The sequence below is a fragment of the Trachurus trachurus genome (genome assembly GCF_905171665.1).
Source record: "Trachurus trachurus genome assembly, chromosome: 6".
NCBI classification, from domain to species: domain Eukaryota; kingdom Metazoa; phylum Chordata; class Actinopteri; order Carangiformes; family Carangidae; genus Trachurus; species Trachurus trachurus.
The window spans coordinates 35,184,667-35,202,491 of NC_139897.1; the positions used below are offsets into that span (position 1 = coordinate 35,184,667).

A 17,825-nucleotide genomic window follows, 5' to 3' on the forward strand; every position below is an offset into this window, starting at 1 on the left:
GTTTGTTTTTTAATCTACTGTATCTGTGAGTTTTCCTTTTTTTTGAGAGAACTGCATCATTAAACATCAACATTATGATGTGTGATTAAATAAACACTGAGATTAGACTTCATATGTTCATATAAAGATAAAGTGTGTCAGTAAACTCAGACCTCTGTGCATCAGCAGGAAACAACTCTTTTTATTTCCAGTCAAAGATCAAACAGCGTTTCGTCTCGTCTTAGTCCTTCAGTAACAGTTCATGAACTCACAGCGCCACCTACAGGCCGCCGCCACACGGTCAAAACATTTAGAAAAAAGCTGCAGGAATCACAGCTGAACAAACCAGACCATCGTCTACAGGAGGCAGGTAACCATGACGACCCTGCAGGACGACCAACACCCCAACCAGAACAACAACACCACCACCACCAACACCAAAACAGTGGCTCTTCTAACAGGCTCAGTCGGTCGCCGTGGTGACGACAGGTCAGAACAGCATGGACTGCAGCGACTTGCGCACGGTGGCCATCTCCTGCTGTTGCTGTGGAAACACAACGACAACAACAGCAACACGTCAATCACTTCTTCAGAAATAAACAAGTTCATATCACTGTTTAATCATTAAAACGACGAGGTCCCTGAACGCCTCATCGCTGCCTTCACTGACTCCACCAGAGCCGCCACAATTAATCAATTAATGGAAGAATAATCGATTACTAAATTAAAGGGATAGTTCAACATTTTGGCAAATTGGCCCATTGCCATAATCCCTATAGTCATAGCAGTAGGTCCGTTACCTTTAATTGTCGGTGCAAGCTATTTTTAGAACGGCGGAGCAGAGCCGTGAGCTGCTCAGAGCTACGCTACGGAGGCTCATTATGGGATTTCTTGGTTTCCCTCCTCATCAAACTCATCAAATACACAATCCAACAACTCCACAACGCTCTGGTGGACAAGTTGTGACCTGCACATTCACCACGCTATGAGATAATAACACAACGTTACCACACAGAGTTGTTTTAGAGGGAAATGCAGAGACTGTTGATGAAAAACTGTCCCTGAAGGCAACGTGCATAAGTGGTTTTGCATGAATTTCCCTCTATAACAACTCTGTGTGGTAACGTTGTGTTATTATCTCATAGCGTGGTGAATGTGCAGCTCACAACTTGTCCACCAGAGCGTTGTGGAGTTGTTGGATTGTGTATTTGATGAGTTTGATGAGGGAAACCAAGAAATCCCATAATGAGCCTCCGTAGCGTAGCTCTGAGCAGCTCACGGCTCTGCTCCGCCGTTCTAAAAATAGCTTGCACCGACAATTAAAGGTAACGAACCTACTGCTATGACTATAGGGATTATGGCAATGGGCCAGTTTGACAAAATGTTGAACTATCCCTTTAACCGTCAACTATTCTGATAATCTAATAATCAGTTTGAGTCGTTTTTTAAAGGAAAAAAAAGTCCAGATTCTCTGATTTCAGCTTCTTAAATGTGAATATTTCTGGTTTCTTTGTTCCTTTATGACAATAAACTGAGTCTCTCTTTGGTTTGAGGACAAAACAAGACATTAGAGGACGATGTCGTCTGGTGGTTTGAGAAACACTGAGTACGTTTACATGGACAGTTTCAATCGGTTTCAGAAAGGTTTGGTTTAAATCAATCTCTTTGAAGATTTCAGCTTGTGGGTGTTTACATGCGCCGACGAAACAAACGCTTCGAATGTGCCCGCAGCCGTGAGTGATTGCGTTACTATGGTTACAACAGTATTGATTACGGAAGTGCTACAGCTGTACCGAAATACATGGTTTGTTGAGCGCAGTCTTTGCTGTTATAATATGTCTCTGTATTAAACAGCAGCGTGGCATGTTCCTCATTTTAGCAGGAAGAGAAGAGAGAGCGTTTTGAGTCGGGAGTTACTGCGTATGTATGCAAGATGTTGCCGGTGTTGTGCCGAAAAACGACTGCCCGGGCAGGCAGTCTCTTTTCGGCACAACACCGGCGGCGTTCCTCCTCCTCCTCCTCCTTTTCTCTCTGCATGAATTTCCGGACACCAAGTGGAAACAGAACTTCCACATGACCCGCCAGTCCGTTATGAGTGACAGCCAGGCAGGCACGGCTCGTACGTGCTCAAGCGTGCGTGCGTACGTCAAGTCCTGAGCAGGGATCAACCCGTTTCAAGTGTTTACATGACAGACAGATCTCTTTAGAAAAGGTTTAAACCGCCCCCTTCAAACTGGTTGGAATTTCAACCGGTTTGGGGTAACTGAAACGGTTTGAGGTGTTGAAGTATTTTCAATTGGTTTGGTCTCCCAAACCTTTCTGAAACCGATTGAAAAGTGATTGATGTTTTTCTACATTTTATTGACCAAACAACTGATGGATTAATGGTTTAAATGATCGATAATGCAGATAACGTTTAGCTGTGGCTCTAGACTCGACCCACCGTGTCCATGAGGATCTTCTTCTGCAGCGTGGCCATCTCCTTCCTCAGCTCCTGCTGCGCTCCCTGAAGGAACGACTCCTGGCTCTTCTCCATGTCGTCCATGTTCTGCACGAGACAAACACACAGAGAGAGAAACACCTGAGCTGATTGGACGATTCCTCTGTGTGACTCTATAGACCTTTTCAGAGAGTATAAACAAAGACAGGTGTTACCAAGGATACTAATTAAGGCTCCATTCCATTTAGTGTACCAGAGCGTTTTCTAATGAGCCACACTCATTGAGCTTCTGTCTTTGTTTATACTCTCTGAAAGGGTCTATAGCCCTATTCGCACGGGATTAGTATTACCTGGGGACGTCTGGTAATTTGTAAATTACCCCCCCACGTCTGTGTTTTACTCGATTTCCTGACATTAAGGCTCCAATATGACGTCAAAGCTGCACGTCGTAACATCCGCTGCTGCAGCAACGTGACTTTGCAACAGTGCAGTTGTTGTCGCAATAATGGGCCGTCATGGCATTTGTATTAAAAAGCCGCATGTCAATATCCTCCGAAATTTCGCTTTTTTTTTATTCAAATGGGTCTCCACTAGCACCGATACCAGCCCGTGTTTGCATCTAAAATGGTGTCAAAATTGCTGCTCATAATTTCCACCGCAGCCTCCATGTTTACGGGTGTACAGTAGCTATGGTTTCAACCGGGGAAAAAGTAGAAAAGAAGCGCAATAAAAACAACAAAAACAAAAAATGCCCCTCAATTACTGAGATGCAGATTCGACTAGTAGACTACTAGACTAGTTTTACCACGGGACGTCGGTCTTTGGTGAAATATAAAAGGTCATTTGCGGTGGGAATTTTTACTTTACAAATTACTGACATGGCGCATTCGCACGGGATTAAGATCACAGACGTCCTCCACAATTATTACAAATGACCAGAGGTCCCCAGGTAAAACTAATCCTGTGCCAATAGGGTTTATGACATCATCATCATCATCATCAGACTGACCCTGATGAACTGCTCGTACAGCTCTCTGACGGCCTTGAGCTTCTGGTTCTGGACCACGCGGGCCTGCTGCAGGATCTTCTGCTGCTGCCTGAACAGGTTCTGTAGAGAAACACGAGGAATAAGAGAAACGTTTCACACTGTCTGAGTTTCCATCGCAGGTTTTCACTAAATAAAAGTGTTTTTTCTGAAACTTCTAAAAAAGTCCAGTTTCTATTTGAAACTGTTTCCATTAAAAGGTGTTTGGTGAATCAGCCGTAACTCTGGTAAAGTAGATTTCGTGATGACTGCTCAAAGTGAGAATGTTAGTGTGAAATATAACACTACACATTGTTGTTTTCATTAAAAAAACATTTGTACAAAGCAGGCCTATCCACTTTTCCATGTTGATAAGAGAATTAAAATGATAATTCAAGGGACATTTAGAGTAATTATTAATTAAAAAAATTAATTTGCGATTAATCACGAGTTAACTATGACATTCATGAGATTAATCGCGATTAAATATTTTCATCGATTGACAGCACTAATTATTATATTATATATTATGTGTGGCAGGGATTTCTGGTAGAGGATGTGTTTTCACAGAGGAACTATGGAAACAACATTTCAGGATGATCCGGGATACGTTCACTGAGCTGTGTGATGTTCTCCAAACTAAATAAGTGTTTCATCACACCGCAGTTATAATAATAATCTATTCTGCCCTATAAAGGCAAAGTGCACCTGCCAAACTGAGAAAAACAGCCTTTTGTGTTTTTCATTGTCAGGTTTAAGCATCAAATGATGAATAACTACCAAGTCTATAATTGATTAGATAAAGGTGGACTGAATTAAATGTATTTTGTAGGTTGTCTTTCTGACCAATTTTGACTGTTTTATGGCAGATACTGCACCTTGCCTTGGTTTTGTTCAAGTCTAATTTTAAATAAAGTTTTCTGTGAGGCTGTGACCTCTGACCCCCCCCCCCCCCCCCCCGTACTGACGTTGAGCTTCTCCTCCTGCTCCTCCGCTCTCAGCGCTTCGCTCTCCCACTGCTGCAGCGCCGTGTTAACCTGCTGGGAATACTGCTGAGTCATCTTCTGCCTGCACACACACACACACACACACACACACACACACACACACACACACACACACACACACACACACACACACACACACACACACACACACACACACACAGAGCGGTCACCATGACAACACACTGACACTTGATGATGCTGATGATGATGATGTGATGAGCAGGAGGAGGAAGAAGAAGAGGAGGACAGATGAGGAGGAAGAGGAGGAGGAGGAGGAAGAAGAGGAGGAAGAAGGAGAGGAAGGAGAAGAGATGGAGGAAAAGGTGTAGGAAGAGGAGAGATGAGGAGGGAAGTGAAGGAGGAGGAGGAGAGAAGAGAAGAGAAGGAGGAGGAAGAGGAGGAGCAGGAGGAGGAGGAGGAGGAGAGAAGCGGAAGAGGAAGAGGAGGAGGAGGAAGTAAAGGAGGAGGAGGAGGAAGAGGTGTAGGAAGAAGGAGAAGATGAAGAGAAAGAGGAGGAGGAGAGAAGAGAAGGAGGAGGAAGAGGAGGAGGAGGAAGTAAAGGAGGAGGAGAGAAGAGGAAGAGGAGGAGGAAGTGAAGGAGGAGGAGGAGGAGGAGGAGAAAAGAAGAGAAGGAGGAAGAAAAGGAAAGAGAAGAGAAGGAGGAGGAGAGATGAGGAGGAGTAGGAGAAGGAAGAAGGAGAGAAGAAGAGGAAAGAGGAGAAGAGAAGTGAAGGAGGAGGAAGAAAGGGAAGGAGAGAAGGAGGAGGAGAGATGAGGAGGAGAAGGAAGAAGGAGAGAAGAAATGGAAGGAGAAGAGAAGGAGGAGGAAGAAAAGGAAGGAGAAGAGAAGGAGGAGAGATGAGGCGGAGGAATAGGAGAATGAAGAAGAGAAGGAGGGGGAGGAGGAAGAAAATGAAGGAGAAGGAAGAAGGAGAGAAGAAGAGGAAGGAGAATAGATGAGAAGGAAGAGGAGGAGGAGAGAAGAAGAAGAGCAGGAGGAGGAGAGAAGAGGAGGAGCAGGAGTAGAGGAGGAGTAGAGGAGCACCTCTGTCCGTGGTGGTTGTTCCACAGCTGCTCCAGCTTGTGTTGACTTCCCTTCATGTAGTTCTTGGTCAGGGACTCCAGACGCTTCTTCTTGGCCGACATCACTTTACTGATGTCAGCTGGACACACACACACACACACACACACACACACACACACACACACACACACACACAACCATTATAACACACTGTAGTAGTTGTTAAAGTTAGTTATTTAATGAAACAACTGGTAAATGAATAAATGAAGACACAGGAACTCACCTCCAAACCTCTCCAACATGGACTGGACCTCATTCCTGACGTGGAGAAAAAGAAAGAGAAAAATGACTCTAAATAACTCAGTGTATTATTAACTAACAACCTACAGGTGTTTCTACTTGTACCTGAGAACTGGACAACTAGCTGCTTTTCTGACATATTTTATGAACTCATATTAAAAAACAAATGCCAAAATCATGAACTACAACACATTGATAAAGACAAATTCTATCCATTTTGTCATTTTAGAGGCTAAACGACTCGAGACAACACTAACTGCTTCATAAAAAGTCCATAAACACTATAATAACTCATATTATACATATGAAGCTGTCTAATATACTATATATTATATATATTATACAGTAACAACAGTGTTGACAGCGGTCATTACCCCACAGCACAGGCCGCCTCCGACACGTCAAACTCGGCAGCAGTTCTTTTCTTCGCCCCTTTGTCCACTATGGGAGTTTCATCTGTGGACAATAATAATAATAATTTATATTAATATTAATATTAATAAACGTCATTTAACCATTTTACTCCGTGACGTAGACAGGTGTGTATGTGTCTCACTCACTTTCTCTGTTTTCATCCTCCGAGCCGCTCAGCTCCTTCTTTTCATCCTCCACAGTGAAATCAAACACGTTTTTATCTTGTTTTTCCTCCGCTTGTTTTTTCTTCATCTGTTTTCTGCCTGTCGCCATTTTTTCTCCCTTCTGTCCGCTAACGGCTGTAGTTTCCCGGTCAAAGTTAAACCGTTAGCCCGGCAGGTGAACACGGAGCTCCGGTAATGGCGGCTCAGCTCAGCGATCCCGCCTAAAAAAAATTAGCTTAGCTTAGCTTAGAGATGCTAATGGCTACTTACTATTTTTAAATAAATAAAACATGTAAATTAACGTTTACCTGTAATATAAAACGGTTCGCGTCTTCTCTGTTTTCTCCTGGCGTTACTTTCACACCGAGGTTGGACTCGGAAAGTTCGTTAAAAAACACAACCTAAAGGGACAAAGATAACAAACGATGCTAAGCTACAGAGAAGCCGTTTCCCGCCGAAAGAGAGGCGTTTAAGGACCGTACGAATATTTTACACTTGCTTGTGCTCCGGTCCCAATTTATACTATTTAAAATATAAAAATGTCAAATGTAGCCTATTTGTGCGTATTTTTGTAAATGTAACGAAAAACAAACCAAGCCCAGAGCTGTAAACATAAATAGTTAATTCAGTCCTGTGATATTCAATGTTACAAGCTTCATAAATGAGAACATTTAGTAGTTTCCTCTTTTTTTTCTACGACATTGAACTCAGCATCGTTACCCTTTACAAAATAAAAGACTCCAGCAGCGCTTCAGCAGTAATAATGAGCCTTTTTCACCTTGTTCTGACCTTACAGTCTATGGTTCTGACATTTAAACAACTAATTATTGAGAAAATACTTGTCAGACCCACTGATAGGCTAATAAAAAAGTAAACTAAACAGGATTTGATTCCAAAAATTAAATGATGGAAACAGTTCAGGGGGGGGGGGGGGGGGGGGGTTCAACCAAACTGTGGAAAAATAATTACTATTTTACAGCTTTCGGCGACGATGTGCTGCTGTGTTAACTTTTCTTTTTCTTTTTTTTTATTATTATAATATTTGAACTTTGGCTCAATTAAAACAGCACTTTAAAGATGGTGTCCAGCTAAAAATAAGGTGTGGTGATTCAGAGACCAAACTAAATAAATAACAGACTAATAAAAATAATCAACAATAATGTTTTTTTTATATAAAAAAAAAAATAGAAAAACAAGCAACATATTCACATGTACATTTCTGCCATACATACAGGAGTATAACACTGAAATAAAAATACAACAGAGTCGTCTGACGTCAGAGGTCAAACTTCTCTTCACAGATGCAGTGTCCGTTCTCCTCGTACTCCTCCCTGGTCACCACCATCTCGTCGTAGTCGGGGTTGTGAGCCAGCAGCTTCCCTCCTTCCCACGAGTGGCAGATGGGACTGAAACCACAACAACAAAGGTATTTAATACCTGACAGTAATATACCACTGATTTTCATTCTGATCCGATACCAAATAAAACCAAAGGTGTTATTGCCGTTACCAATACCGATACATTTTCACAAAAGCTTCATGTACGAAGAGGGGGAAACAACAAAACAGACAGATTCAAATTATAGTTTTGTAATGACACTAAAACACAGACTATACCGTTCTTTGATTTAGTTTTAATTGTCAGTGGCAATAAAACACTTATAAAAAAAGACATTAATTGCCAGGGTGTAACCATGGTATGTGGGAAAGTGCATCTCCCACAATTCTATGGCGAGCAACAGGTCCTGTAAATAGTGAAATAACAGTCTACTGTGATAAAAAAAAATTGTTGTTAACCCCAGATTAGTGCAGACTGGTGATAGTATCGATACTTTCTTATGAGTATCGATCTTAAAACGGACATGTTTGGTATTGGAAGTATCGATCTGCACATCACGATGCATGCATATTTTGCAGGATGAAGCACTTAAAGCAGATATCAGTGGAATGTTTTTGTTAATATAAGTCCTAAATAGTCCTATTTTCCGTCAGCAATCACTTACATGAAGTATTTCAGCCTAAACACGAGTCTCTCCGTCACTCTGCTCTGCTGTAACCCGAGGAGAAAATTTTCCTTGTGGGATACAAGTGTTATCCAATGAGGAGAGAGAACGGCATGAAGGGCTGTGTGTGCAGCCAAGGGATGCGCGTGAATGTGGTGACGTAGCACGAGGACCAATTGATGCCTGACAAGGGCGGGGGCTGCTAACTCATGGTGCGTTCAAAGAAACTCGTACTTTGTGTTTTTCCTTCCTGTGAAGTCATACCAGTTCGATCTGGTACGAGTTCACGGGTCGGAAGTTACGAGTGGCCGTTATAGGGAACTTTCACAGACAACAGGATGGTAAAAACACGAGCTACGGGTTACCTGGAACGCTACCAAGTCGTAGTTGTGACTTGAAGCTGTAACTTACGGTTTCAAAAGCCTGCCTTGAACGCAGCATTAGCCGAAACGGCCGTGAAGCTGATATCTGCTTTAACAATAGTAAGAAATAGTAAAGTGTCATCTATTTGCTCATGTGTGTGCTGTACAACTGACCTCAGAGCAGAAAACCTGGATGTTTAGTCATTTAATGTTTCTACACTGGAGTCTAAAGGGATAGTTCAACATTTAGTCAAATTGGCCCATTGTCATAATCCCTATAGTCATAGCAGTAGGTTTGTTACCTTTAATTGTCGGTGCAAGCTATTTTTAGAACGGCGGAGCAGAGCCGTGAGCTGCTCAGAGCTACGCTACGGAGGCTAAAGGAACGGAGCCGTTTTAGAGGGAAATACAGAGTCTGCTTGCTGAAAAACTGTCCCTGAAGGCAACGTGCATCAGTGGTTTTGCATGAATTTCCCTCTAAAACAACTCTGTGTGGTAACGTTGTGTTATTATCCCATAGCGTGGTGAATGTGCAGCTCACAACTTGTCCACCAGAGCGTTGTGGAGTTGTTGGATTGTGTATTTGATGAGTTTGATGATGAGGGAAACCAAGAAATCCCATAATGAGCCTCCGTAGCGTAGCTCTGAGCAGCTCACGGCTCTGCTCCGCCGTTCTAAAAACAGCTTGCACCGACAATTAAAGGTAACGAACCTACTGCTATGACTATAGGGATTATGGCAATGGGCCAATTTGACAAAATGTTGAACTATCCCTTTAACTCTGATTCTTCTTGAATGCTTAACTTTATAGAAAAGAAACAAGAGCTGTTGAAACACTGTGTCCAGCCATAGACATCCTGCTGAGCAAGTTGAGTTTTACAGCTTTTTTTGTAAAAAAAAAAATAAATCCCCCTAACTCTAAATCAAGTTATTTCTATTTCGCCGTCAGACTCGTTGCCTCGGTGACCTACTTTGCAGGCAGCAGCACGGACACGGGGAGGTGGGCGGGGACCAGCGAGCGTAGCTCCGCCTCCAGACGCTCCCTGAAGCCGGGGAACAGCGAGTTCCCTCCGGTCAGCACGATGTTCTGGTAGAAGTGAGGCTGCATCTCTGTGGGAGGGAGAGAGGACACGGTGAGTGGACAGGAAGTGGAGACGTTAGACGTGTGAGTCCAGAGTCAGAGTCAGAGTCAGGTTATTTGCCATTTGTGGAAAGAGACCACATTGGAAAAGGGTTTGCAAGAGCTCAAAAATAGTCCAGTCATTTTATGAGAAAAGGTTAAACAAATTGCAACAGAAGCAAACTCAACTGATTTTGTATCCTCAACATGTCCTGATGATGAGAATGTTTTAAATTGAGTGAACGAAAAATGTTAATTTAAGAAGGGTAAAGGCAAAATAAGCTGATGCTTCAGCCTACACCTTTTCGGTCAAAGTAAATTGATTTGCTTGTTGTGTTTTTGTTCTGATTTATTTTGTTTTGTATTTATACCTTTATATTTGTCTATTGTATTTGTTTTTATGAGACCGAAATAAACATACTAAACTACTAAACTAAACTGCCATTTTTCAAGACAGCCACATACTTAGTAGAGCAGGTATGACATGCTCCGTCTCTATTAATGCTCATGGGCCTAAATTGGTTCCATTCCTTAAGTTTTTTAACTGTAATATGTTAACAAGATTGAACAAGACATTTTCACCTGCTCTACCCAATGTTTAGATCAAGTGCTGTATGTATGCAAATTAGCCATATGTAATTGGATTATGCACTGTTGGCTCATGTCATACCTGCTCTACTAAGGATGTGGCTGTCTTGAAAAATGACAGTCATCTTGAAATTTAAAGTGGTCAACTTGTCGGTTGACCGATGGAGTCAACTCATTCCAATTTTCATGCCGGTACCACCACAGCACCTTTATATATACACATGTGCCGTCAAAACGGCAAATTCATGCAAATTTGCTCATGTTAACAAAGAATTTCAAAATACTTGTAATACATTTTTTGTTTGTCTTAATGTAAGTAATCAACTCAGTCATTTTCATGGACATTTTACCCTATTCACATGAAAAAAATGTTTTGCGTATAAATGGGCTATATTTGGGTGTTTTTCTAAACTTTCCCCTAATGGGATTCTTCTGGGCTTTTTTTCCCTCATTCAGGACATGTTGAGGATACAAAATCAGTTGAGTTTGCTTCTGTTGCAATTTGTTTAACGTTGACCCCTTTTTTGGCCTAAAATTACTGGACTAAAAGGAACACTTAAGACAATAGGACAATAGACAACCAATAAACAGATAGATAGATTAAATAAAAAGGCAGCAGCAGCGGCGGCGGCGGCTGACCTTCAGGCAGCGACTGCACGGCGTCCACCACGGCCTCGGGGATCCCCATCTCCTGGATGCCGATGTCCGACGGGTGGAAGAGCATCTCTGGGACGGCGAAGCGCTCGTTGGCCAAGCGGAGGATCTGCTCTCCCGTCTTGTACTTCCCGTTGAAGTTCATCTCCTCCCGAGGCTGAAAGGACACACACACACACACACACACTCACACTGTTGGACACACGCAGAGTTCATGGTGCAAAACAAAAAGTAAACTAAGGTGAAAGAGGAAAAAATGTTTGCACACCACCAGTAAACGCTCCCAAAAGATTGATGAACAGAAGGTCATCGTTTGGATCTAAAACTGAGTCCTGAAGAAGATCTGTTTCAGATCCAAACATCGACCTTCTGGTCATAAATCTTTTGGGAGGATTTTACTGGTGTGCAAACATGTTTTCTTCTTTCACCTTTTCCACAGTTGAACCTTGTTTTGTACATTGAACCAGTTTGTTTCTCTGTTTATTCCTCTCAGCTTCACATATTTCCCTGTTACTTCAGTGACTTCTGACATTACTAGTTGTTTATCACCTGATCTGATGCATTGAGACGCTTCTTATACCCAGTGGTTTACCTTATATTATATATTATATTATATATTATAAAACGGAAAGGTGAAATCCTGCGATCTGATTGGTTGTTAACCTTGGTATAATGAGCATATACCACGGCTACTATTCTAAAGCCTTATCACAGCGTAGGCTATCACTCCGCCTCAGGCACGTATGACTGGTATGAATGGAAGTTGTTGTCATGTATCCATGACAACGGACTGTTGCAGTCCGTAGCAACAGACAGCTGATGTTTTTACGATGTTAAAAAATGTAGTAAAGTAGTGTAATTGACATGTTGGCGGAGGGACGACAACCCCCTTAGAGTGGTATAATGAGCATAGACCACGGACTGGAGTGATATATTGCTTAATTATATAGCATGACTGTATGACGGTTTCTTCCCTGATGTTTGTCATGTGATTTCTGCAACACGGTTTTGATAGCATATTCCTTTTTTGTATAACATGTGTATGTACATAAGTGTATTTATTATTGATGTATCATGTATATTGTTGCACGTTATATTTTTCTGAACACTGTATGAACTTATTAGAAGTTTTGTTTTCATAAACCATTGTATGACATGATCAAACACCATGTCAGAAATCTTTTTCCAGGACATTTGACTTGACATGACTGGAACGTTGGTCGACCATTTTCCAGGTTTTCCAGGTTTTCCAGGTGTGTGGGAACGTTGACTCACCTTACAGAATCCTTTCTTTATGGAGCTGAAGTCTGGAAGAACGTAGTCCTTCATCACCGTGTTCTCCTCGCCCTTCATCCTGACACCACAGAAGGAGAAACATCATGGAGGCTGTGAGTGTGTGTGTGTGTGTGTGTGTGTGTGTGTGTGTGTGTGTGTGTGTGTGTGTGTGTGTGTGTGTGTGTGTGTGTGTGTGTGTGTGTGTGTGTGTGTGTGTGTGACTCACTGTGCGACCTCCATGTCCTTGTAGAACTGCTGAGAGACGTAACACACGTCCTCCTTCACCTGGTTGATGACGTGAGTCTCGTCCATGACGTGCAGCTGTCTGAAGGAAAGAGCATTTTTTTTAAAGGGTTAGTTCAACATTTAGTCAAATCGGCCCATCACCATAATCCCTATAGTCATAGCAGTAGGTTCGTTACCTTTAATTGTCGGTGCAAGCTGTTTTTAGAACGGCGGAGCAGAGCCGTGAGCTGCTCAGAGCTACGCTACGGAGGCTCATTATGGGATTTCTTGGTTTAACCTCATCAAATAACAATCCAACAACTCCACAACGCTCTGGTGGACAAGTTGTGAGCTGCACATTCACCACGCTATGAGATAATAACACAACGTTACCACACAGAGTTGTTTTAGAGGGAAATACAGAGACTGTTGATGAAAAACTGTCCCTGAAGGCAACGTGCATCAGTGGTTTTGCATGAATTTAGCTTGCACCGACAATTAAAGGTAACGAACCTACTGCTATGACTATAGGGATTATGGCAATGGGCCAATTTGACTAAATGTTGAACTATCCCTTTAAACGAACAAGAAAAAGCTAGTTCTGGATGAGGCTCTGTTTCAGGACCTGTAGGACCTCCAGGACCAGACACATGAGCTGCTCTCTCTGTTTGTCTCAGTGCTCAGATTTCCTACGCACCCTGAACGTGTCTGGGTTCACCTGAGCAGCTCCAACACTCACCGATATGAGATGATCTCCTTCAGGTGATTGGTTAGCAGCTTCCCTCCCACATTGATCCTAAGAAACACAACACAACAACACAAAACAAACTGTGAACACTTTGTCGTCAAGAAAAGAAAAGAGTGTTTTGACCTTTTATTTATCATTTTTATACGTGTTTGTCAACTTCAACCTGTATAAACCTGAATGTTTGTTGGATTTAAGCATTACAAGGTGATATTAAGGTGTGCATAATTATTAAGGCAACTTCCTAACCTCAGACAAAATGGGACAAAAATGAGATTAAACAGACTCTGAAAAGTCCAAAACTTGTAAAAATGTCTTAATCTAGACAGATGCAGCGCTCTTAAAAGTAGATAAATTACTGGGCCGTGGTCACTGAAAAGTCAAATCTTTCGTTGCACAAGAAACATGTGGAGAAACAAAGACACAAATAACGGCTAAAGACTTGAAAAGAATTAAAACATGAAGCTGCCAGGAACCAAATGTTGAACTGTCCCTTTAAAGTTCTTTTTAAGCTTGTACTGCAAACTGTGGATGACATATAACCATTTGATAGATCTAACTAAGTTATGCTTCAATGGCACTTTTTTCCTTTTGCATTTGTGACATTTTATGTATTTTACTTACTTGCCTTTTTATTTATTTTCAGTTATATCTTCATTTTATCTTTATGTTTTCATTGTATTATCATTTTTATGTTTTCATTGTATTATCATTTTTACTCAGCATAAATGTGTGTATCTCTGTGTGTGTGTGTGTGTGTGTGTGTGTGTGTGTACATGGGTATGCACTTGTTTATATACGGTAATTACTTTATTTATGTGCTGTTGAATGATGATTGTTGTCCTCCAAATCTCAATAAAAATTTGATCACAAAAAAAAAACGTAGAGTAAAGCGTCTGACCTGCGGACCCCCTCCTTCATGGTCTTGCTGCGGCAGTAGGGGGCGATGTGTGTGAAGGAGAAGCCGCTGTCGACCACCAGGCAGCAGAGCTGAGTCGGGTCAGAGTGGAAGTAGTGGTGAGCGCTGAGAGAGCCGGCTAAAGGACAGCAGACAGGACAGGAAGGGGTTAATAATCACACAACAACTCCTATCAGTGGTGCATGCACAACCTGCCTGCAGAAAGAACCGGTCGTCATGGTTACCTTGAAGTTTCCCTCCATGGGTCTGGTTTATACACAGACTGTAGGTTCCATCGGCACAAACCACAGACACTCAGAGCATTAATGTTTCTTAATGGGTGAATGAACGTCGGTTATCGGTTAAAACAACAATGTTCGTTTCCATTTTCCATTAGTATGTGACCTCGTCTTCAGTCACTGTCGTAGTGAACATTTCATAACTCATTCTCTGCAGTTCTACAGCTGTGCCTGTGGGCATTTAGCTTTATCACCATTCAAACCAACGTATCTAACACGTTATATTGCTCGAAATTAATCGCCAATGTACTATTTTCTCTCTGGTTTGCCTTGAAAAGGGTGCAAGTTGACGGTGTTCTGTAAAAACCTGCGCATTTTGTTATTTTTATCAAAACGATTAGTGCAACTAACAGCACAATAAGACATGATGGCGGCTCTTTCTGCAGGAGACCAGCGCAGTAGAACGTGAGTGACGTAGACTGACAATCACTCTTGTCTTTAGTTAGTTAGTTTTCCTTTTTTCATAAGCTTAAGTATTGTGTTTTAACTGTTTAAAGCAGAAGTAAGCGATATTTTTGTGTTAATATAAGTCTTAAATTTATTTAACCTTTATTTTACCAGGCAAATTGCTTGAGATAAAAAAAAATCTCTTTTACGAGCATGGCCTGGCCAAGAAAGTTAAATAGTTGTATCTTCCGACAGCAATCACTTCTATAGAGTGTTTGGTCTGAAACACGGGTCTGTCAGTCACTCTGCTCTGCTCTGAGCCCAGGAGAAAACTTTCCTTGTATCCTACAACCTTTATCCAATGAGGAGAGAGAACGGCATAAAGGGGCAGTCCTCTCTGTGTGTGCAGCCAAGGGATGCGCCTGAATGTGGTGACGTAGGGACGAGGACCAATAGATCCATGACGAGGGCGGGGGCTGCTAACTCCATCGGCTGACAGGAAGTTATGGTGCGTTCAAGGCAACTCGTAACTCGTGTTTTTCCGACCTGTGAAGTCGTACCAGTTCGATCTGGTACGAGTTCACGGGTCAGAAGTTACGAGTGGCCGTTATAGTGACTTTCACAGGTAAAACAGGTCGGAGAAACACGAGTGGGTTGCCTGGAACGCTACAAAGTCGTAAGTCGTGACTTGAAGCTGTAATTTACGGTTTCAAAAGCCTGCCTGGAACGCAGCATTAGCCAAAACCACCGGATCGCTTACTTCTGCTTTAACTATTCCCTTCAATACCTGGATAACTGTAGTGTGGTTTTAGTTTGTTTTTCCTCTGATGTCTGTCCCGTCATCAGAGTGTGACCTTGTGACCTTTGACCTTTGACCCTGCTCACCGTTGGTGCGGAGCGCCGACTGGAACTGGTATTCCTCAAACAGGATCTCATTCATGGATTCCTGGATGGAGGTGAAGTTGAAGAACGGCTCGGTGATGATGACGCTGGTGTCGGCAAACTCCACCTTGAACATCTCTTTACCAAACAGGTGGTCCCACACCTTCCTCTGGACATCCCAGTTCACCAGGTAACCCTGGCAACAGAGAGACAGAGAGCAGACTGGGGTCAGGCCGGATGTGGCTGAGGTTGACCTCTGACCTTATGCACTCGTCACTTTATCACATAGCACTTTAACTAGCACTGTTGCACTTTATAACTTCTCAGTAATCTGTTGGTCCCCTTACCCACTCCTTTAACCGTCTATGGTCAGTTAACTGCTGGTTTATGTATGTTGTGTCCTTCATATATGTTTTATGTCAGATGTCGAGGTGTTTTATTGTCCTAGTCCTGCCTCTTGTACTTTTTACCTTTTGTACTTTTTATCCTCATTGTTTTTTATGTCTAACATCAACCTGCCAATGGGACTGGGGATGGAAATTAGCCACTTGGCTACAATCCCACATATTTTAACATGTCAATGTCCATCAATATGTACTGTTCCCATTTAAAAAAAATAAAAAATAAATCTGAAAATGTGAATGTGAAAACCTTCTGGAAGGGCAGGATGTAGAAGAGACCAGACGGGTCCTTGATCTCGTCCAGCTGGTTGGCGGTGAAGGTCTTCAGCCGGGACGTCTTGGACCGGAACTGGCAGTTAGGGATCACACTGGGAAGAGGAAGAGAAAGAGGGGTAAGCAGACTTTATTAACCTGTGGTCTTGACCTCTGACGCATCCTCACTGTGTTTTGAGTTGATTAATCAGACACTAACAGGTCATGATGAGTCTGTATCTGTGACATGAAACAGTTAAACAGTTGTTTCTACCAGCAGTTTTCACTTTCACTCCAAAAACTCTACATTTTACCAAGAATATTTGTCTTGTTACCAGTCAAAATATCATTTCTCTTCAAATCAAATCTAAATATACTAAAAAAGTAGTAGTACTTAAAAGTTATCACATTAAAAAGTAACTTGTTTTTAGACACGTTTTACGTCTTTCAAGCATATTTTCACATGAAATATGTAGAAAAATCCACACAAAGATTTTTTTCTACTTGTTTCAAGTGAAAATGGGTTTGCAACATCTAAAAACAAGTTGATTTCTAGGTGATGAGTCTTAAAAGAGACTAGTTTTGACAAGAAATGAAATAAGACAAATGTTCTTGGAAAGATTTTGAGTTTTTGCACCTGGAGGTTTCTTCTGTCAGGTGTCATAGGATTGAATAGAAATCTTTATTGTCTTTGGTCTCACCCAGTTAAAAACACAGGCTCAGTGATTTTATATATCATCATATCTATATGTTTTCATTTATCTGTAGTTTCATATATCTATAACAAATTCCTCCGGTATTAATTAAATAAAGTTTTATGTTTTTTTTTATTTTAAATGACACTGAGACTGATTAGAGAAAGTAAAGAGCCTGAAGTCTCTGTGAACCTGTTTGTTATGAACCGAGCAGAGCCGAATAGAGCCGAGCAGAACCGAGCCGAGCTGATCAGAGAGCAATCCCGAAGGTTTTCAGTTACTTTAAATCTGAACATAAACCTCCTCCGATCAGTGTTATTGATCTGAGCTGATAGATATCGATGAGTAGCAGTTAGCCGTTAGCCGTTAGCTCCCTGACGCCAGCGGACTCACCTGACCTTCTCCTGGCTGTATCCTATTTTCGCGGTATAAGCTCCGTTGTCCAGAACCAACGTCGCCATTTTGCCTTAAACAAACAAACCGACAGAACCGCTTCACTTCACTTCACTTCACTTTCATCATCACATACACGGACAACCCGCCGCCATTACGGCTCAGTCACTCCTCCTCTTCCTCCTCCTCATCCGACCAATCAGCTTCTCCCTCTGCTCAGCTACGTCATACGCACTGGGACTCGACGTAAACTGACCCAGCCAATCACGTTCGTCCTCTTCCTCTTCCTTCATGT

General features: G+C 42.1%; 2 protein-coding genes across 2 annotated transcripts; both read right to left on the reverse strand.

Annotated features, from left to right (window-relative positions):
- Positions 1-469: 469 nt before the first annotated feature.
- Positions 470-6,461, reverse strand: sycp3 (synaptonemal complex protein 3; the record flags this gene model as incomplete). The annotated part of the gene is made up of 8 exons (XM_083974499.1): positions 470-523; positions 2,423-2,527; positions 3,429-3,527; positions 4,412-4,511; positions 5,496-5,613; positions 5,758-5,792; positions 6,149-6,230; positions 6,335-6,461. The coding sequence occupies 8 exons, from the start codon at positions 6,459-6,461 to the stop codon at positions 470-472; spliced, it is 720 nt and encodes a 239-aa protein (XP_083830625.1).
- A 1,111-nt stretch (positions 6,462-7,572) lies between these two features.
- On the reverse strand, positions 7,573-17,734 carry actr6 (actin related protein 6). Its single transcript, XM_083972897.1, has 10 exons — positions 17,531-17,734; positions 16,441-16,558; positions 15,793-15,985; positions 14,225-14,360; positions 13,318-13,374; positions 12,580-12,678; positions 12,354-12,432; positions 11,064-11,235; positions 9,688-9,826; positions 7,573-7,758 (listed from the first exon to the last, which is right to left on the reverse strand). The coding sequence occupies exons 1-10, from the start codon at positions 17,596-17,598 to the stop codon at positions 7,629-7,631; spliced, it is 1,191 nt and encodes a 396-aa protein (XP_083829023.1). The 5' UTR covers positions 17,599-17,734; the 3' UTR covers positions 7,573-7,628.
- Between the last annotated feature and the right edge of the window lie 91 nt (positions 17,735-17,825).

Excerpts from the sequence above, each read along its gene's own strand:
- actr6 (XM_083972897.1), bottom strand. The coding sequence starts at position 17,598 with ATGGCGACGTTGGTTCTGGACAACGGAGCTTATACCGCGAAAATAGGA. Across the intron at positions 13,375-14,224 it reads ATGAAGGAGGGGGTCCGCAG|GATCAATGTGGGAGGGAAGC; the intron begins GTCAGACGCTTT and ends TGTGTTTCTTAG. Across the intron at positions 12,679-13,317 it reads AAGGAGATCATCTCATATCG|ACAGCTGCACGTCATGGACG; the intron begins GTGAGTGTTGGA and ends TCTTTCCTTCAG.